At 35.6% G+C, this 23,238-nt stretch overlaps 1 protein-coding gene across 13 annotated transcripts in view; it reads left to right on the top strand.

Moving 5' to 3' along the window:
* SOX6 (SRY-box 6) overlaps positions 1-23,238 on the top strand; it is a 379,857-nt gene that overhangs the window by 337,765 nt on the left and 18,854 nt on the right. For all 13 annotated transcript variants that reach the window (XM_027651062.1, XM_027651061.1, XM_027651063.1 and 10 more), the window contains one exon: positions 8,973-9,081. In XM_027651062.1, coding sequence (XP_027506863.1) covers positions 8,973-9,081 — 109 coding nt within the window. The remainder of the gene's footprint in view (positions 1-8,972; positions 9,082-23,238) is intronic.

The raw sequence follows: 23,238 nt of genomic DNA, 5'->3' as shown, positions 1-23,238 counted from the left end.
GCATCACCAATTTAAACTACTTCAGGTGTCTCCCTGAACACGGGTTGGAACAGACATATCTAGAGGCTTCCATTGCTTATAGATGTAAACAAAAGGAGTAGGTACCCCCAGTGACTAATTCACAATATCTGGGTTAGATATCTGTACTTCCAAAGCCTGGGAAGATTTACCCTAATGGAGCTACTTGAATTTGTGCTCACGATATATAACACTATTCATGTTAAAAGATTGCTGTAATAAAATGCACAAAACTCAGACTCAGATTTTTCCCAAAATTTAATTGTAAAAACACTGGCAAATAAAGTATTTGAAATATTTGATTTTGAACATTTATAACTACTACCCACGTGTCAAGTAGAAAAAGTGTACTTACTGCTATTACTAATCCAAGTTTATCAAAGTTTTTCCAGGGTTATTTGATAGTGTCCCAAACTCTGACATGTGCCTATCATAGCGAACAGTTGAAATGATGGAATGAAGGTATTTATAAGATCATCATCTGTCATTCTCTTAGCTTTTATAGATTTAAAATTAAATGTATATATGTGCCTGTTCACGTGTGCTTAAATACTGTTCACATGCTGTTCACAAAAGAACATCAGATTTCTTCTCGATATGTTTGACCAGTGACATGTATGTCTGTCTGTCTGTGGTTTTTTTGATTTTTTAAAGACCTTTCTTTTCCCAACTCTGTGTGGAGAGCAGCTGAATTTGCTTTGTGCTGTTGAGGTTTGCAGAACACCGCAAGGAAATTGGCGTTGGTGATTTCTTTTCTGCCTTTTTTTTCCATTCCAAAAAAAAAAAAAGTTGTTGTGCTGAACCTAGAATAGTTTTGCTGGTTGTTACACTGCTGTGGCTTCTTGCTAAAACTGGGTTTTCAGCCTGCAATGTATTACTAGGTGATTGAGAGAGAAGGAGGTTCACAGTTTTGAGGCAAGTAACCAGATCTCTCATCTTCTGAATTCTGTTCTGGTTGTAATGCATGACAATACTTTCACTGAAATTTAGTCTCAAGTGTAAAAGCCTGGGGGAACATGCAGATATACATACAGTATCATGGCATTGTCTAAATTTGGTAAAAGTATTTTTGTTCACTTTTATGACATTCAAATGGCTCTGCTTTTAAATAGTTAGGATTACTTGGTGAAAATGAGGTCAATAACTGACAAGGTCTAACCACCTGCTAAATTAAACTGAGATATGTGTATATATTATTATTCCTTTGTAGTATTTAGTCTACTAGGAAAAAAAACCTCTTTGTTTTGCCACGTCCTTACAGATTTATTCTTGTAGATAAAATGGTAAAAATTTGAATGAGCATTCTGAAGGTTCAAGAGTAGCTCTTGAATTGCTTCCATTAGTCACTTTATAGCACAGAAAAAAACAAACAACAGTCCTGCTATTTCCTAGTAGAAGTGTATGTCAATTGTAATTTGTGTTTATTTTTGTCTGTCTCTCAAAAATGCACATGTATGTATTTAATTAAAAGAAAGCATGGTGGGGTTTTTTTAATGGTTGCATTCGAATTCCTTCTAATTACAAGGTAAATAGATTTGATCTGTACCATTTACCAGTTCTCCCTTAAATCTAGTGATGTTATAAAAGGAAATTAACTTCTCTCCCTAGAAGGCTCCCAGTTAATCATCTGTGGATGCTGGTCAGGAGGGAAGGGAGCAGAGAGGAGGGAATTTCTTTTCAACTCAACAGTTGAACAGCTTACACTCCGGAACATGAGATTTGATTATCTTAGCATGTGTTACTACAAATGTTATTAACAGTCATAAAATTATCCAGCTCTTTTAAAAACAAGTGACAGACCAAGCTTTGGACTCTTTCTGACCTCTGGCGAATTCTACAGCCCTATTATACAGAGTGTAAAGTAGTAACTCCTTTTGTTTGCTTTTCATTTACCAGCTGTTAATTTAATTGATTGTCCCTTTGTTTTTCAAGGACTAATGACTTCTCATCAGTCTGAGATGGAACTTCACAGTTCGTGTGATTTTTTTTTTTTTTTAATCTTTACCTTTTTGTTGATGTCTAATTTTACTGCAGGCTGCTGTATGATTTTGCTGCTGAAACAAAGAGTTAGTCAGAAAGGTCTCAGATACTGCCATGCATCATGCCTTTGTGCATGAATAAAAAGTTGGAAACCGCATGAAAGCAGTAGTTGGGTTACCACACAACTGGATATGCTTAAGTCTGAACGCTTCATAACTCTAACTACTGGGGAGTTGCAAACTTATAAATAACCTTGCAATTGGTTAAAATCATATTAAAACCATATGAACAAAGACATAAAGCATTTGGTTAAGGGAGCTCAGTAAGTGCAGTAATCCTGTTGAAAGTAATCTAACCAGGGCAGATCCATAGCTTAGGAGTCCCTGCAAGCATGGCAGTAGTTATGGGGATGGCAATACTTCATGTGTAGGAGAACATAATATCCTAGGTGGAAAGATTTGCTATCTGTTCTTTTTTTTCTGCTTTTAAAAACTATTTTTTAATTGAAACGCTTACTATTAAAAGCAAGCTTCAATGCACTGAAGTCTATATGCACTTAGGATCTGCTGAATGCTTCTGATAATCAGAAAACTAATTTAAATTATTCTTATTTGTGTTTCAAAATCAACATGGCTTCTGCTCACACTAAGTAAGTAGAAGCTCTAGGAATTCTGATCCTTAAGATCAGGCTTCCAAAATAATTAGCTAAAGAGAGTGTTTACAAGTTGGGTATTTGCATTGGCATTTACTTATCTGATGAGTTGGGGTTTTTTTGCCCCTAGCCCTCCGGTTTGAAATTTTTTCCTAGACATTTTAAATTTTGATGAAATTGCAATTCTCAATTTTGACTCCAGAACCTGGGTCTTAAAAGAAGAAAATGACAATCACTATGCAGTTTTGTTGCTGAACGACTTTGGAGTATTTTCTGCTTCTGATGGTCTTGCATATGTCACATTGTCACATGGAAGCCAGCTGAGGCTTGCCAGTCAGGCAAAGAAATTTCACTGTTAGTTCCCTGTTATCTGCTTTTAACCTTTTACTTTTCAGTTATGCTTTAAGATGGAAGAGTATATTTAAAAGGGGACCTAGTGGCTTCTCTCTCTGCACATCTTTTCAAGCAAGCTGTTTGCTTTGAGGCACTGCAATGTGACACAAATCTGTAGTCTGTGGCAGGGATGCTAGTCCATGCTGTATGTTCAGCATACAAAGATAGTACTGGAACAGTTTATGAACACAGGGGCCCTCCAAAACTGGAAGCAGCAGTATGTCAGGGTTAAAATTCACTAAACTGCCCTTCTTTGATTCCTGAGATCATTGAATTCAGGTATTTCACTTAGAAAACTAAGGGAAGGTTGTGTCAACATCATAGATATCTGCATATCCTTCATTCTTAAAACCTGTAAATCAGTGGTTGGAAAAGATATACCTTGTATCTTGTAATATCTTAAAATATCAGCATTCCTACAATAAGTTTGCCTGCTTTGCTAATTTAATTTCTCTGGTTTCTTGGAGCAACTCCCGCTGCTATGACATTGAAAACAAGTCCTAGACATTCACCACAGTTCTGCAAAGCCAAAGGCCTTGCTTTTAATTGTAGCAATAATGCCACTATTGTGTTTATCTACTTTGCCATCCAAAGAATTCCAGCAGTTGCATGCCTGCACACCAGTAGGATGATTGACATTGTTGTAATAAGGTTAATGTTTAAACTTCCCACCCGTAATAACTAAAATATCCAGAGATAAGACTGAAAGTCAATTTGTAATTATCCCTGCTGTGCCAAGACATTGCAAAAGATTCTAAGTGGAGGGTAATTTAACTTTTCAGTCCTAGCTGTTAAAAAGTAGTAACAAGGTGAAAAGCTTGGGACTTTTGTATCTTGACTTTCCAGAGGGCAGAAAAAAGGAATTTTGGTTCCTCCTTATTCAAATTGGGAATAATTTTCTCTGTGTTCTACTGAAAATGTCCTTTTTATATTTTGAATATATTAAGTTGTTTGCCTGTTGTTTACTGTCCATGGTACATGAAGGGAATAGATCACAGTTAGCAAATAAGCTACTGGAACGTTTAGTATGGAATAATTCAATTGAAATACATTTCATACATAAAGGCAACATGTGATAATTATTTGAAGTCATTCTAACTAAAGCACTATCCTCAGAAGAAATAATATCCCTTCAGTCATATGTTCTGTGGCTTCTGTGAATGACCCATATTAATTTGATTTTTTCTAGAAACTGGCTCTTTAAATTAATGTTGGTAACTGCTTCCATGCTAGGCTATTGAAATAAAGGTATTACATCATTGTCCAAACATGTCTACTTAAATAAAAGTATTTGTTTGCAAAAAATATATATATTTTAAATCTTTTACACAATGATCAGCATGCATGCCATTTTCCATTTCAGACTAAGCATACATTTCAGATGTGGAAAAAGCAAGCATGTTGAAATAATTTGAGGCATGGGTATAGTCAGATCAGGCTTGGTAATCCAGAAGGGAGGGGTGCCCAGTGTATTATTACATTTCGTATATTATTTTTCAAGAGATGGATGCAATCAGTCATCTTCTCGCATATGGTTTGAAAAAAAATTGTCTTGCTGGCAAGTAAACTGTTATTTAAGTACACAATCCACGGTACTACAGAAACAGTTTTGCCAAACTTGTCCAAGTATTCTCACATCCTTAAAGATGGTATAAATATCATTTATGGCAAGCCGTTTACTTCAGACTATATGGAATGCCTTCCTGCTCCCCTGATCTAAGTGTCCCAGTTTGCATTATGGCCTTTATTGCTTCTGTTTGATGGAGTGATCAGTAAAAATTTAATGACACTATAAAATAATAAAAATGTCATTAATTTACCACGGATCCTGGATGCAGTGGTTGTAAAGTTACATTAATAAACAGAATATTTTTTACAACAAAAAGCATTGTTACGTGGGAGCGTATAAATAACACACATAAATTTAAGGGCAATTTTACTGTTAGCACACACATTATTATGGAATAGCCAATAAGTGTATAAAACATAGTATATAAAATTTTATGAAAATATACTGTGCGCATCAAAAATTCAGCTTTTATCTAAGTGCAGAGAAAAAGCCATTATTGTGTGCTTACTGTTTCATTGCTGTTCTTTCTCAAGATCACAATTTTATATTTGTTTCTAGTCATTTGAAGTTTGCAGCCTTTACAGAGGTAGGGGCTGCAGATTCCTTTTGCTTTACTCCTTGCTTCACTGAATCATTCTTTTACCTTCCACACGTGAAGAAAGAATTGATACTTTCTGGCAGAACATGACGGAAAAGTTGCTAATTTAATGCAAAGCTAAAAATAATGCCAAAGGGGTTGAAAGGCTTGCTTGGCGACGCTGGAAATAAGGGATAACTATCTAGCAGTCTATCTGTCATCACTGGGGCTGCTCCATCACTGACTGTGATAATATGTGAATATGATGGATGCCACAGCCTTGTGGCTCATAACATTTAACATTCATCAGCTCTCACTAACGGGGGCTTTATAATTTAAATATCTTTATTTAATATGCAACATCTACCTCATACATCATAATTTCAAAGCACTTAGAGAACCAACAGTCCTGCAAGACAGTTGAGCAGACTTTAATTTTTTCAATAACTTTTACGTTTTCTGCATGTTTGTGACTGACAACGCATAAATAAGTGCCTAATCATATCATAGAATGGAAAATTAAGATTTGGCTGCTCAGAAGGTTCTTTTTTCTCTTCTTTTTCTCATTTTAAAGGAAGGATTATTTTTACTGAGTGTTCAACATATATAGAAGCACAAAGGGTCTGATTTGTGTTGGGAAGTGCTTTCGGTTTTCTAATGCCAACTCCAGCTGAGTATGTTGGTCTAGTCATGAGGAAGCGTTGTCAATGTCATGTCTTAGACCTTTTTTTCTGAGTTTGAAATAGGAAAACTTAATGTAACTATACAGTATAAGCTCCACAACCAGCACAAAAAAAGCCCAAACCAACAACAACAACAACAACAAAAAGAATCTGTTCAAAATAGGGGTCCAAAATGCTTTCTCACATGAAAGAAAACACCTGCACTGTCCATAGCAGTATACTTTATTGCAAACTCACCAAAATTTTCTCCTAATGTTGGTTAGGGAGGCAGCAATCTATCCAGTAGCTGATGCATATGTGTGCAGATGTAATGCATGTGTAGGTAGCGTATTTGTTAGCGCAGCTATGTATAACTATGTAGTTTTAATGAAGGTATGTCTGTTTTTTCATATAGGAGCATGAAGTAGAGAATCAATCTTTCTCTTAATCATTCTAAGCAAACATATACTTTTAAGGGATTTTTAGTGCTAGTACCTGTTCTTTCTAGGATGAATTCAAGACAGGAGCAAAGAAAAATCCCTTTAAAAAGGATTTGAGCTGGGTGGGAGAAGTTTCCTCTCTAATAATAAATTTAATGTGAATTTGTTCTATTTTATGGAAATGTAAATGCATCTACTTGATTAAAACATTATTAGTATTGAGGAAGAGTTTTCTATTTTTTTTTAGTTCTTTGAATTTTTATAAAACCAATGCAAATATTAAGCATTTTTTTCTATCACTATGATGATAATTTTCAGTAAAAAAACAAGCAAATTAATTACTTTAAAAGGCATTTCAGAGGCTTAAATATAACTAGCTTTGTTAAAGCTTTTTATGAATTAGAAGGAGGGGGTTATGAGTACATCTCCTTTGTTTGACAAGAGCAGGTATTTTTATGGCATAAGTGCTTTCATTTTACTGTTTCTGAACCTTATCATGTAATTTTCCCTTTTCTCCTTCCATGTCAAAATATTGATATTCTTTCAGAAACTTTCTTTCTTCTTTTTTTTTCTTTTTTCTTTTTTTTTTTTTTGTGTAACTGAATATTTTCTGGTAAAATCAAAGAGAATGAATGACTAGAAAGATATTCCAAGTGTGCATATTGATATGTAGCAAGGTCTGTTGATTTTTATAGCAGAAAGGTATTTCTTCTTCAAGAATACTGCAGGTGTTGTATTAACATCCTTAAGAAAAAGCTTTTAGTGCAAATATTTTGGAAGAGAAAATAAATGTGCCAAAAGCTGTTTTCTTAGCACTGATCTTTGTTTTTATCTCAACTGCAAATCAGCCCTTTGCAGTGGAACACAGAATCCTTGACAAACTGATTTTTTATTCTCTCTATCAGTAAAACCTATCCCATCGTGATGATTCAGGTGTATTGTTACATTGCAAAACATCTTTCAGTAAAATATTGGGCCTCTAGTTTTGCAATGCCTTTCTGCAGTCACATTTAGTTTGTAACCCTTTCTTTTCTCATGATTTCCTTCGTACGAAAGCTCCTTCATCAACTGTGGATTTTACGGAAGAAAATAAGCAGAGAAGTTAACAAATATAAAATGCAGAGTTTTGGTTTTTTTTTGACAACTGGAAGATTCTGAGGAACTTTTAGAAATGCAGTTAGTACCTGAAATGCCTCAGCTACATGTTGTGGCAAATCCAGTGTCAGATTGTGCTTTCTTTTCCTCTGCATATTTAATAACACAAAATAATTTAAAAAAATCCATGGTTGAAGGTATCAAAAGCATGAGGAATCAAAACAATTCCTCACTTGTCCTGGTGAGGTTTCATTTCTGAAACATAATGATAATAGAAAAATAATCACATTGGAAAGGAGTAGTTGGAGGTGGAGCAAACAAGGAGTGAAGGTCCTCAAATACGTTTTGTCCTTAAAAACATTTCCAAATTTCTAACCATCTTTTAGGAGAGAAACTCACAATGATTTCTTCTTATGTCTAGTAAGCATAGCACAGAACTAGGTCATTGAACAATAGTCTGAACAGCAATCAGCACTCTACTTCTGCATAATGCATTAAGTATAACATGGAGAAACTGTTCCTAGAGCTGAAAGCTGGTATTTCATGTCTCTAAATTCAAGCTGACATGACATTTAATATTGTTTCATAGTAATGAACAACAAGGTTTCGTTCATTCACAAGTACAGCATAATGCCAAGTTTAGTCTGAAGAGGTAACAACAAGGCAAGAGGGAAAACACGCTATGTTCCTCCAAATGAGAATGCTAAATTAATGATAACCATTGAACACTTTGCTACTGATACACAGTACTACAGAGACTACTACTGAGAGACAATATTACACTGTCTTTCTTAGTACCCTTGTCCAGTAGTTGACTGAGGAACTGGGTTAAAAAATAAAATACCTTTTGGTTTCCACTTTCTAGTTCCAGGTTTCCTATGGAGGTCTCCAGCTCTCAAAAGCTTTCTGTTTTTCTAGGAGTGGGCAGTCCTTTTTTTTTTTTTTTTTAATTTTTTTGGTCTTCTTAAGTTCCCTTTTCACTGAGGTACAATTTAAATTTCTATACAAAATAATATCAGTTCTGTCCTCTAATATTCCTTGTTTCAAATATATGGCTATGAAAACCTCTGCATAGAATTCAGACTTGTATTTTCACAGAGGTATGAATGCAAACTCAAATTTCGTAGTCAGGAAAAAGTGCTTTTTTCATTAAAATAACAGTGCATTTTAACACAAACTCTTCTTTCCACTTCTGAATTTTCATGTTTCCCAAATGTTGATTGTCTTTTTCAGTTTAAGTTAGAAAATAAGTGGAAAGGCAAAGTGAGCAGCATCAATCAGCACTGTGTGCTGCCAAGAGTGTTTTGTATTTGCATGTACAATCGTTTATGCATTATGGCAGTGCAGATCAAAATAATCTCAAAGTTTCTGTATATGTTTCACATTTAAAGCTGATTTTCATAAATGCAAACATTCAGAATCTGTAAAAAAAAATTGTCCCTGAGCTAAAATTCTAATTAGATGCATTCATTATTTGTTCAGTTTTAAAAAAAAAAAGGCATGTATCAATGCATACACATATGCACAGGCATATAATGAGAACTATCCTATATGGAGCATTAAGACTCCTTCTGTTCTTTTCCAGGAGAGAACAAGATTTGAAAATTTAGGCCCACAGTTAACAGGGAAACCCAATGAAGATGGAAAAATTGGCCCTGGTGTCATCGATCTTACAAGGCCAGAAGATGCAGAAGGTGAGTTGCAATTTAGACCATGGATTATTGAACACTGCATCACAGAATGATATGGCTGAAACACTGCCAATGTCATAAGTACTGCCTATCTTACATCCCAGAGTAACACTTGATTGATTTCTGTCTGAATTTGTGAGATTTCGGTAAGTCCATAACGAAGGGTGGAGACATGAAAAGGATTATATAGCCATTTTAGCACTTCTACAACACAACTGTTTCTCCCCCAAGCAGCTACCCATTTTAAACTATTAATAACATTTTAGGAAATATTGAGAAAATTGTCTCAGGAAATATATATATATATGTATGTATGTATGTGTATATTTTCACCAGTTTTTAGGATTTAGCAGCTTTGAAGAAGGTTAGAACGTTTTAAGAAATCTACCCACCAGTACACTCACTGCCTATTCATGATAAAGCAAGTAAAATCTACTCTCAGGAAGCTGTAAAATGATAATGGAAAAATATTTCACATTTTCTGTATGAAAAGGTCTTTTTCATGATATCAACCTTTAGTGTGCTCATTTCAGTGAGGGTTCTGTATATATCTATATATTCCATATGTGTTAAACCACAGGTGGAAATCAGTGTTTACCAAGACTGAGTTGAGTCTCCAGCAGGATTACCGTGCATGTTCTGGAAGTGGATGTCACTTTACCTTATCATGCATTAGAAGAGAACACGTAGACATATAGGAACCCTGTATAGTCATGTAGTAGGTCATGTAGTAAAATTAATGTACTATTTAGGTAGAATATTATGCAGGATTTTGCCTTCTCAATTTACTTCTGTTTGGGAGTCATTTCACTCTTTTTTAAATTCTAGTTATGGGTTGGAAAGGTTAAAACACCTCTGATCTTTTCCATTGAAATCCAAATGTCTGAAAAATCCAAAATCTCATTTTTTCTTGGATCAAAAGAATAGGACCAGTAAACTTTAGGGAGCTGTTACTTATGAGCTTCATTTTTTCATCTTTTATTGAATGTGATTAGCCACTGTTGTATTGTCTGAAAACAGAAAAGTAATGAACTGAATGTAGATGAAAACTTTCAGGCAGGTGTTTTGCAATGATTCCAGTTTTCTAGAAAAAAGAAATTGGGAGATACATGGACTTCAAAAATACTTTTTGACTAATCAGTTATTTATAAACTGCTTTATGAAGGAATTTCCATCCAGCAGCAATATCTCATACTTCAACATGTTAAAGAATACTTTTTTGTCAGTTTGGGTGAAAAGTTGCAATGGAATACTTACATATATGCAGTTACTGGTTTAGATGACATCAGGTCTCTGATGACGCTCTTGTTTTAGCTCATTTCCTTCAGTTCATCCATTCTCTTTCTAGTGTCCTTAATTTAGTATCTTGATACACCTCGTGGTAGTGACAGCCCCCCCTTGTTACTGGATAGTGCAGAGCAAAGCTTTGACGTATGTAACTCAAGCTACAGTGATGTGTGCCAGGTTAAGGACAGTGTGCATGTCTTTCTAGAGCTAGTGGGGCATTTTGGGCATGGTGCGTTGCCACATTAGAAATCTGAGTTCATGAATGGATTCAGATTTCCAGAATTTGTTTAGCAGCCAAGAGATATCTCTGGAAAAGAGGTGCTGGATACATACCTCTGCTGATCTGAAAAAAAACATTGGCAGGAGATCAAAACTGAGCTGCTTATTTGTCCTTCTAGTTGCAGACAAGGTGAATTTAGATATCAGTCAGATGCAAGAAAAAGACATTCAAAATATCACCCAAGTTTTGCCCCTTATCTTTGGCAGGCTGGCTAAGAGATGACACTTCTAGCTTGACATCATTTAGAGTGGAAGGCAGCAATCACAGCATCCAGGACGTGAGGCTTCTAGTATATTGATTTTTCAGTAGCTACTGGCTCAACCACTTCCTTGGGCAGTCTGTTCAAATGATTGACAACTCTTTCAGTGAAGAACTGTTTCCTTATATCCAATCTAAACCTCCCCTGGCACAACTTCAGGCCATTTCCTCTTGTCCTATTGCTTGTTCCTTGTGAAAAAATACTGACCCCCACCTGGATACAACCTCAAGTATTTGTAGAAAGAGACAAGGTCTTCCCTCTGCCTCTTTTTCTTCATGGTAAACACTCCCGGTTCCCTCAGTCGTTCCTCATCAGACTTGTGCTCTAGATCCTTTACCATCTTTGTTTCTCTTCTTTTATCTCCTCTAGAAGTACTTGGTTGCATTTTATTGTGTTGCCACAGTCATAATGTCAGCTGAATGTCAAAGATTCCTAATAGGCACAGTCATATTCTTTGAAGACTCAGTGTGTTTCACACCTTCCTTTCTGTTTTGTCGTTTTTACTTTAAATCTTTTTTTTAAAATTTTTTTTAAAGTATCACTTGAATGCAGGTTGATGTAGACATCTTTAGATAGTATTTCTGTGGGGTTTGTATGCTTTTACACAAATAACACAGTCAAATAGAGAATAAAGATTTCCGAAGTGACATATTGATGGTCAACTTTTGCTGCTCTTTCTTTTCTCGTCAGAAGTAGATCCAGATCTCTGAGGCCAAGTGCAGTTGTGACAGAGTGGGTGTATGACTGTTAGATCTACCAGGTGGCTCTACTATCATCAGTAGAATTTTAGAACTTCAGAATTATGAAAGTCACTACATTTAGAGAAAATATTAATAATTTGTAGAGGGTTCTTTTAAAGTGGTGATGGGTGAGGGGAGTAGGGATGGGGCAATGGTGTAGCAGATTTTTTCCTGAGCTAAGGACTCCAAATTTAGTCCCACTGCTGGTCATAAACTGGGGGGAAACACAGTTTGGGCTGCATTCTGATCCGCCCACTGACCTAGACCAAAGGGGCTGTGGAAGTGCAATTGCACTCCTCCATTTGTACCTGCACACCTGCATTTCCATAGGAAAATGCCCAACAGGCATTTGAGATCTGGGAAGTCCTCCTGATTCCCATTGTTTTGATACAGCCTTTAAGGTTCAAGTAATTTGTTATGAGACATATCAGCAGACTTCTGTTTTATGGAATGCTTTTGTAATAGTATCTAGCAATGATTTCTCTATACCTTACATCTTTTCTATAACATATGGCAGTCATCTGAGTTTGACAGGATCAGCGTCATGTTTTCCTGTAATTTTAGGAGTGCTTGAGGTACTGGCTCATTGATCAGAACATGAAGCTACATTTATTTTTTTTCTTGATTCATGAATTATAAGATAAATCTTGAAATTCTTCAAACTTAGCAATTAGAGAAATGTGAAACACTGTAGAATATTTTTTTTAACTTGTTGCCCCTACCCAATGTGTGAAAACTTTTTTAAGGTTAATTAAAGGGAAGAGTTAATTAATGGTAACTGGATGTACTTCCAGAGATGATCTAGTGTATGAAGTCTTCTTCAAAGTTTGTGTTACTCATAATGAGCTAACAGTCATCTGAATGGAGGCCTGAAAATCATTAGCAAGAGTTCTATATTAAATGTGACATAAACCAACATTTCTATTACTTCCTTAGCCACCAGCAGGACTGAGCTAACTATGTTAAAAATCATGCTCAAACTGTATTCAAAACATTGCCACTGACTGTGACACCATCGAAGAATAATCCACAGCTGTTTGACTTATTTCATTACCTGAAGTCCCAATTGTCAGTTGAAATATATGATACGTTTTTAGCTAGCAAAATTCAAAACCATGGTTTAATAGCCTCATAAACATTCCATGACTGATATCCAAAATTATAAGCAACAGACAATTATAGAACTAAACAAGGATGTCTGTTTTTTTCCCCAAATGTTATCATTTCAAAGGAAACATCAGTCTTACTGTAGGTGGCTTTGTGATTTTGAACATTTGAGATTGTCAGTACTGAAATACAGCTACCTGGCATGGACACACCAAGACAGCTTTGAATCCAGCTATAGCTAAAACCTCTCTTGAACATGACTGACATACATCAACTGAACAGAGTGTATAGAGTGTAGTCAGGAGCCATAGGTAAGCCCTGTTTAAATTTCAGGTCAGGGAACCTATACAATACTAAGTATTTGGTATAATAAACGCTAAAGTATTTAGTTCTCAGTTACTGAGAATATCGCATGATGTGAATATGCTTTTTTTGGTTCAAGTTCTAAAAAAGATTTTCCTTTCACCAATGCTCACTTCTGGGTGATAGTGCTGCTTCTTTTGAATTGTACAATGTGCTTGATGTTTATGGATCCTGTGCTTGTATCATGTGCTCTGTATTTATGGATCCTTCTGGTTTTGGGATTGTGGTCAAATGTCTTGGAAATTTGTAGGAAGTGTGTTAAGGTTTTGTTTTCTAGTAGATAGAAATATGCAGAGTAGACATAACCTTTCTTTTGAAAATTACATGTTTTACCTTAGCTCAGGTTGCAGTGTGGTTTCCTTCAGCAGTCATATTCAGGGATTCAAATTCCATCAAGACCTGATCTTCTTCCTGTCAAAGAACTGGATCTGTTGAAATGTAATTTTCTTGATTGAATCCAGGCTCAGGGCAAAAACATTTGAATGTTATTGTTTTGCCACTACCTCACTGTCTTATTTTGAAATAACTTCTCTGTGCCTTGCTTTCCTAAGTGAAAAATAAGATCTGTTGCAAAGCTAAATTAATTTTTATGAAAGATATTGAAATAGATGAAAATGCATTATTGGTACTTCATGTTTAGTTCTATGTTCATTCATGTCAGTATATTAGAGTCAGTGGCTTGTGAGTTAAATCTTTGGCCTCACAATTTACCATTTGGGACAAAAAAAGAGTTCTGAGTCCTATTTTGACTCATTCACATTTTTCATATGGTAGATTTCTCAATTCTGTAAACCTTGTGTTTAGTACTTGCTGCTTCTTTCTTTGATAATATTCTACCAGTGTGTGTTAAGCATGGACCATAGTTCTGAGGATAGGTACAGGTCTGCTGCTAATTTAGATAGAAACAATTTTTAATAATATGGTGGGATCTATCTACTTTGTCTGTATCTATGTATTAATTTGTTCTTGTATTAGACTAATGAGACTTTTCAAAGTCTCCTAGAGGATAATCTTTGCTATGAAACCTAGTTGTCAAGTCAGTCATTAGAGTCCTCAGCATGGGACTGGCACCACCCCATTCTCCTTAAATGCCCTCCTTAGTGCCTGTGTCCTCTCTTTACCTGCTTGCTGTCTCTTACACCAGTTTTTAAATTCCTGAGATTAAAGATTGTGGTTTTCTATATACCAAGTCACTGTTTGAGATTACATAATTTTCAGCCTCATCGGTTTGTTCCTGGTGTCTTTGAACAATGCTCCAAGTAGGCTGATTGCAAACCAGTTGCAAGCTGGATAACCACTGGTAATTGACTCATTCAAGTAGTAAGTCCTAGCTTGATCTTATTAATTCTAGTTCAGATATGTACAGTTTTTGATTTGAATCTGATTTTGGATCTGAACCCAGGCTTGGAGTAGCACAAGCTCACCTTATCTTTTAGAAGAATATATTTCAATTCATCAGAAAGCTTAAGAAACCAGTTCTACAGCTTTTCAGATGATTGATTTGTTGACCAACATATAAAGTCAATGAATAGCTCAATATTTGCAGCAGTTAACACAGTCTGTCTTTCTGACACCAGAGCAGACATCATGACAAGTACCCGGGTTTTGAAAATCTATTAGGTAAGAAATAGATCAACACTTAATTAAAGGAGCACCTCTACCACATGCTCAATGCCTCAACAATCTTCTGTACACCCAATAGTAAATAACTGCCTATACGACAGGGTGAGAGTTCCTTCTTTACTTTGAAAAAGGTTGACTTTGAGCAACTAAAAAAGCAGGCGAAAGGGAACCATATATTTGCAGGCAGATCAATCTTGGCAGGCTGCCAACATGCTCCAAACCTGTGAGGTAACTTGTTTAACACCTTCCTCTGCAGAGGTGTAAACAGCAGGTAGTACATGCATGATAAAGCATCACCTACTTTTGTGACAGAGCTTCATAAATACTGGAGGAAAGAATGCCTCTCCACTCCAGTATTTGTCGCACATAAATATTTGTAATAGTTGCTATGGCAGTTGAGAGAGGAAAGATGAAAATCAGAAAACTGTGAAAGCCATCTGAAAACAAAGAAATGTTTCTAGAGAGAATACAGTAAGCTCAAGTACTGCAATTTTTACTCAACTGAATATTTGTTATAGGTCTTTGATTACAAAAGTAAAATCCCGTAATTTTATCTTTATTATTTAAATATAAAATAACTTATTATCTTAGTCAATTAGACCAGTTGCTAAAAGGTGGCCTTCATTAATTGCATTTACCATTTTTAACATCCATGAATCTGATTGTGCCTGATACTTGAGTGACATGCTTAAATTTTTCAGAATAATTCATAGCAGATCAGGAATCTGGGAAAAAATACTTAGGCCCAATATTTCAATTGTGTTGGATGAGATTCAGCCTTGGAGTAACTCGACACCTGCAAATGGGATAGGAATAAGATGTCTTTAGGAACCACCCCATCGCTTTTCTTATGGCAACCACCTCATGCATCTCGTTGTTGCCAGCATCTCCATAACATTTTAGAGGGGGATCTGAAAAATCTGAGCTGGGAGTGTGTGGAGTGATCTTTTCATGACATTGAAACCTCTTCCTCTCAAGACACTAATATTTAGCATATAGTAGGCTTCTCAGATTCAGAATAACAAATCTGGATGTCCTCCACAACTGTTAACTTGATTTTCAAATGTCTCAGGTATCTTTTTCCTACTGCTAAATATGAGGCTTTCTCATCTGGCAGTTCTAAGCTACAGTAATTGATTCTTAGAGAATAGTATGTCTATTTAAAAAAACCCCTCTAGTTAGACTTTCTGATGCTGTACAATCAACCACACTTACAATGCCCTGAGTTTTACATAGGAGTGCCTATTAGTACAGTTATGGCTAAGGCCTTGTCCCAGTTTCCATTATATAGTAAAACATTATTTTCAGGAATTTAAAAGGCAGCTGTAAAAAGCAACCATGGGCTGCAGTTTTACACAGAAAATCTTCGACCATGAGAAAGTTGTCACAAATGCTGAAAGCGTCAGTCAGTTTGCGCAGCTATTTTTGGGTGGACTGAGTGAAAAATTAAATATTCAGTGGTTTAAAACATTTTTTCACACACATGTACAGCCACCAGGTGTAAAACACCTCATGGTCCTGATTCTTAGCGCTGCACATTTCTTGGTATTGCTCCAATATCGCAAAAGAAGCTTGAAGCTCTGTAAAATAGCGTAAAATTTCCTGGCACAACTGAATTTTCAGCTGATAGAGAAGGACACCGTTATATCATACTACATGAAGGAGGAAAGAATCTTACCCTTCTTCCTTACCTCCATGAGCACAGGGACTGAAGCAGAAATATGAATGCATGGAGAGAACACCATATATTCTGGTTAAGCCTGAGCAATTGATACAGATTCAAACAAGTCCTCTTTGTATAGCTGTCTATTTTTCTAAGTCTATGCTCTGTACGACTTTTTCCTTCAAGAATATCTCAGCAATAGAAAAGTGTTTAAGAACATCTGTCTTTCTTCCATGTAGGTGTGCCAAGCATCGAAGTGTCTAGTGCAGAAGTTGGTAGCAAGGGGAAAATAGTTTCTTAATTTGTCCTTTCACAGAATCAGTGGTCCAAAATTTGTGTGGGGTGAGCATTACAGTATCTTCACAGATTCTGAAAATAATAAATGATTATGTTTTCAATTTGGACAGGGGTAGCTTCACCAGACTTAAAAAAAGAACGATTTGCAAATTTTAATGAAAGACTCCATTCCATGGCAAATCCTTCATTTTTTATCCAAACCAGGTTAATGTGGTAACACACTGGGACATGCCATTACTGTGTTTGTAAAAATATTTTCCTGATTTCACTCACAAATCCCAAATGCACAGGTATACCATATTTTAAAGTATTAGCCTGAAGAGTTTTTCCTAATATTTATTAATACTTGTTAATTTACAGGTCCTGTTATCATGCTGCTTTTGCTTCTCTCCCCTCATGATATATTATTTACTAATTATATTATCAGTTATTGTAGTATCAGCACCCCACGTGAATGGCAAGGAAAAATGGCATATATGTATCCTAGCCCTAGGTCCTTCCCATCTAATTACTGATGTGATATGACAAGTGAGAACAGCAAACATTGGATGGAAGGAATTAGTTATATTGTTACAAAGAATGATGTTGCATCATTCAGAAAGTGACATATTATTGAAGATTGAATCTACAAAATGAGTCACTAAAGCAGTGACTACAACACATTGAAATCTTTTGCAAAGTATTCTACATTTCATTAATATCAGGTAATCTGAGGGAGGGGCTTTTGTAAAGCTCTCTCCCATTGTTAAGTGTAGTTCCCTTTTACAAACCACATGGTATTTAAGCTTCTAAAATTCATTGTGTTGCTAAAAAACATGTGAGCAAGCAAAGAACAGTGTTCAGTCACACCTTGGACAACTCATCCATCAAATATGAAAACAGACTACCTTCTTTCTCTGTGCTGAATTCCTGTCTGTCATTTCTCCATCTTAAAAAAAAACACAACAAAGCATTGACTGAAATATGAATGGATAATGTCCTATGGCCCTTGTTCAGGCAGGATTTCTTTCAACAAAAAACTGTTAGGGATGACTAAAGGCTGAAGAATCAATTCCTGTGTTTTAAATCAGTATCTAGATGTTCTGAATGTTCTAGGTGACACTCATGTCATGAGAAATTTGAAATTATGTGAATAACAGCTCTACTGGCAGTCAAGTTGTTACTTTTATGGAAACATTTTTATGTTAAATAGATTCATGCATCCCTCTTTTTATTATTTGGACTTTGAATATGATTAGTATAATAACAATAATTTCTTAACTGTTAGAACAGCAGTTTTTCTGAAAAATAAAATAAAAGAAATAGATCTTGTCAGATACCTAACAATGATTATTACAATTATTTCTCTTGGGCTTGGCTGTTTTGTCCGTAGTTTCCTTTCTGTGGGCCTCTGTTTTCCTCAGTTGAGTATGAAATAAAATATCAAAGGGAAACAACCGTACTGTTTGTGGGAATGTTGATTGGCAATCCCTCTCTTCTGGCATGATAACTTAGGCTGAGTAACTTTCAACTTAAATATGTTTCACATTTCTTTTCTATCAATAATATCTATGTCAGAATGGGGTTGTTAGCATTTAATTAATTATCTGTGAAGGGTCTTGAAGTCTACAAGTGGCACATGATTGAAATATCTGATGACACTTAAACACCTCCCCAAATTTATGGAAGAGACTGTTTCTTCATCCCAATTTCTATATGGATGTTTCATGGGTCTTCACTGAGTAACTTCTTATGCTCTTGTGTTAGAGCACATGTGCGACTGTGTCAGCCACAAAGAGCTTAAGTCAGGCCTTAAGCACTAATTAATTAAGTTAATATTCCATGTTATTTAAAGCATTATTGTATTGTTTTAGCTGCATTCCATGCCAAATTTCCATGAGGGTTAGTTTTGCCATAAAATGTGGTCAAGAAATCTAAACTGTTTGTTTAAGCCATCAAGCAAGTAGCTGCATTTAGCAGTTTTAATTTATTTAAGTAATACAGATTTGGTAATGGCTGGCTGTGGAGCATGGATGTGCTAGTAGCTTATTTAGAAGTTTTGTTTCAGTATTTAGTATGGCCCAACTCACAATTCAGCTTTAAATGCTGCTGAGTGAACTGCTACCATTGGTGGAGCTGAGAACAGTTGCTTTGATTTCCCACTCAGAAGATATTTCACTATTAATTTTAGCTTTAGATTTTCAAAGGGGGAAAGATATATATGCAGGTTATGAGGATGGCTGTGAAAAACAGTGCTGTGTTTTAATTGAGATTAAGAATTTAGCTTGCATATGTAAAACAAATGTACTAAAAAAAGTAAACTCGCTGCCACCAAAACTGAAAACAAGGCACTTTGGAAAATATATGCTGATATATAACTGGCTAGAATTTCCTTCATTTTGCAAAGCCACGAGCCACATGCATCAGCTCACCACAAAGTCATTAGGTCTTTTTAAACTCAGATGAAAAACATTAACAAATACCACAAAAGGCTTTAGTATGGCCCCTTTGTTCATTCACATATGGCAGTTTATAACTCCTGCACCACTTGGGTAGTGTGTTTGTTTAAGCTGCCTCCATCAGGCCAGCCCTGAAAGAACAAAAGACATCTTGAGCGATCCTAAGCAGGAAATGGGCTAATCTAAACATGGCTTGTGACACTATAAGTAGAATAGAAAGGGGAGGGATTGATTAGTCATTAATGTCCAATTGACTCCATATGGATGTTGCAATAATAAGGCCTTTTTCAGTGCAGTAGCGGAGTTATTGAATTAGAGGTTTATGTTTCCTCAGAGCTGACCTTAGGGAATTCCCATTTGGTTCTTCTTGTCGATGTTTTAAAGAGAATGGAGTCCCTTAACAGGAAAAATAGAAGTCTTATCATAACCAAGTGGCTGTAGCTAACTTGTGCTACAGTATATTCCCACCCTTTAGTATTTACTTAGCACATTTCAGAACCCTTGCAGGTGAAAATTTAGTGGCCGTTTAAATATTCTAGTATTTCATTAGTTGCTCGTGGCTTTCTCAGTTTTATTCCCTTTCATTCACTGACGTGCAGCCTGTAAGAAATGTTCGGTGCTCAAATTCAACTGAATAATATTTGTTTAGCATTTAGAATAAAAGGAATTTCACATTTGTGTTACCATGTGACCACAGGCACCCCTGTTCCAAACCTAGTCATGTTTCCAGGTGGGTGTTTTGCCAGTGATAACAAGATATCACTGACAATAGTTCATTGGGTGCCCATTTATATTGCCTGTCTTGCTAATAATAAAGAATGAGAAAGTCTGAATGTGGTTGGGGATGAAGAAGTAAGAGGCAAGCAAGAAGCAAAACAGATAAATGTTACACTGTAACTGCTACATCTGATTACAGTGAAGCATTATTAGTAGTAATTTTTGCAACTTTCTCCAAATTGAACATTGAACTTTTAAATATTACTGTATTTTTCCCAAAGCCTGCTCTCTGTCTGTGCACAGGTTAAGAACAGGACAGGGGACTGCCAAGCTGTTTTTTCATGCTCCTTCTTTTTATGGCATTTCCATGTTTATGAGTAACCAACCCATCTCTTCCAATAAAAGAGTGGTTCCTGTTTGCATGTTTATTGGGTTCTAGTCTCTGCAATGCAAGCTGCTAGCAGTGCTAGTTGTATTACCACAGACAGGGCCAGATAGTTTGGAGGTCACATCAGTATTTTCCTAAGTAGACAAATATGTAAATTCAGCTTAATGAATAACTGATGATAGGAGCTTCACTACTAACCAGTCATTTTTACACTAGGAACCTAGAAAGATTGTCTTTATTTCTGTGTATCCTATCTTGGTATGTGTCCATGGGAGATGATCTGCAGTATGCTCTGTAGATAGGCAGATTCATTGTCTGGGGGGAGTCAAAAGAAATGTATCACTTCAAACATGAATCAATGGCCATAGAGTGAAGAGTAATTAAGGGATAACAGAGTGACTGATAAAAATCTCTTTTTGCTGTCACTTCTTTTCTCTTTTTTCCTCATCTTTTTTCTCACCCTTTTTTTTTCCTCCATTCTATCACGTTTATTATTGTTTCTATTCTGGTCACATGCAAAAGCCCAGTCTGAGGTTTTGTTGTAGATGATGTTTAAAATGGAAAGTAAAACAGCATCTTGTTAAACACAGTAGGATTAACCCTAATTTGGCCAGGATTTCAGGAAATATGCTAAGAGATAGGCATTTTAGGCAGAGTCCTAAGATTCTTTTCATTATTAAACGTTAAAAAGTCAGATAAAGGCAGGAATAAATAAATAAGCAATGTAACATTGTATGTTTCTTAACATTTACTTTATATGAAAATATTTATCTTTCCTGTTGATGATCAGATTCTTTTATCTTTCTAATGTTATCTGATTAGAGAGCAGTCTCTTTAGGAACAAAAATATTTTTTCAAATAATTTTCACAAAGCTGTAACATTTTTAGATTTATTCTTTGATGTTCTCAATATTGCCTCTAAAGAGTAGTCTGGAATTCAACTTTCATAAAGGAGTTGCCTGCCATATATCCACAAAAAGTGATCATTCTCCTTTAATCTGCTTTTAGTTGTAAATCATTAAAGTCATGACAAGTTGAGCAAATGCAAAGGATGTAGGAAGTGAGGCACTGCACATGTTCAGAAGCTAAAAGTGTCACTTTGAGAACAGCCCCTGTCTTTAGGCCAAAGTATAGACTTCGCCAACTAAGCCACTAGGGCAGCCAACCTGTACTGCTTTTGCAATAATTATAAATTCTGACCAAGCTCTTAATTCTGGAAATCCCTCCCCCTGTGATTGTGCTATGAACAGTAACTAGCAGATAGAGCAATAGAGAGACAATTACCAACTTCCTCCTCTCATCTCACCCTTCTCTGGTAGTACTTTTCCATTTTAACTGTTATTTTTTTTGTATTATTTATTAGACTTTCCTGAAAATATTTTCAGAAAGACACCTACTTCTTTACAGTTATATTTATATTTACTTTTAAAATTTCAGGGGTCTCTTTCAGCCTCTGTCAGTAATAAATATAAGGAAAACCCCCATACTTTGTTAAATATGTTGAAATTGTTTATATAGGGCACAATACTGTCAAACTATCTGATTGACAGGATGAAGTACCTGAGAACAACCAGTTTGAAAGCTTGTTCTTACATATTTCAACTTGTAAGACCTCACTGAGTCTATGTGTATTTGTGTCATTAGCACCTGATTTCTAAGCTAAAAAGGTACTGAGGCTTTCTGGCTCCCCTACATGAATTATTTTATTGTAATGTTTTATATATGCTGAATATAATTCTGCAGTTTTGAGACCGTTAGAAGCTGGATTGGAGATTATATTACTTTAGTTATTTGCAGAAATTAATTTTGCAAATGCTTTTGTGATGGCCTATAGGTCAACTGCTAAATATTCCCCCAGTGATCAAGCACAAAGAACATCAGCTCTTTGGCTGCTTTTTCAAATTCTTCAAGTATGGACTTACAGCAGATGCAGCCAGAGTTTCTTGACCTTTTGGGGATGGTTGTAATTTATCACTCCAATTATGAATTGTTTTCTAACATAACCTTTCTCTGAAAACAGGTAATTTATGGTGGGGTTTTTTTTTCTCCCCACCATGTTTTTGTTCGTTTGTTTTCATTCTATCTAAATTATATCTGTATTAAAAAACCACCTATAATCTTTATCCCATTTATATATATATACCTTTACCTGCATTAGGACTTAAAAGTCAGGCCAAAATTGTGTTAGAAAGGGCTAAAGACAAACTCCTATGTAGCCATAATGAATAAGGACCTTTGGGAAAGTAAAAGGTGGAAAACCATCATATGGATTCAAATATGTCTTCTTTCTTTTGCTGTGAGCAGAGTAGTTGAATAACAAATGACAAGTTTTGCTTTAATAATAATTTATATTTTTTTTGTCACCAACTTCCTAATTGCCCACATACTAGCAACACATTTTTATAGTATTATTTTAAAAGATAGGACAACTGTTACATGATATATTTGACATTTCTCAAATTATATAACTCATATTGTATCAACAAATATTTCAGTGTTGACTTACTATGTTTGTAACTTAAGTTTCACAATATATATCCTCTCTCAAAAGATGGTATCTTTGATATGCTTGTGATCCAAGCCTTCTGACAACTCATGAACCACTCATACCCTTAAATTGGTCCTACCTGCAGGTTGCTCAGCAAAACTTCTCCTTTTTTCAATAAAAAGCTGACTGCAGCCTCCTGTAAATGCAGAACACCTGTAGCATGGTACTTAGAATAGTATTAAAATAGTTTTGCATCTCACATTTACCACAAACATATCTTCTTTTATGTGCATGCAGGTAGTTATACAAATTGCCAAATTGGTGTCAGTTGTAAAGTAATGGCATCAGAGGCATCATAAATTACCAGGGTGATCCTCAGGAGAAGACACTGCTGTATGAGAATGAGTTTTTTGCTCTCAGGGTAATGTATGTCTTCATCTGGCCCAGTAGTCAGCATATTGCCCTGTGTTAATGGATATAGTCAGCTTGAAACTACACTACATTTCACTG

The sequence above is a fragment of the Corapipo altera genome, unplaced genomic scaffold, assembly GCF_003945725.1.
Source record: "Corapipo altera isolate COAL_440 unplaced genomic scaffold, ASM394572v1 78, whole genome shotgun sequence".
Classification (NCBI taxonomy): Eukaryota; Metazoa; Chordata; class Aves; order Passeriformes; family Pipridae; genus Corapipo; species Corapipo altera.
This window is presented reverse-complemented; position numbering and strand designations above follow the sequence as displayed.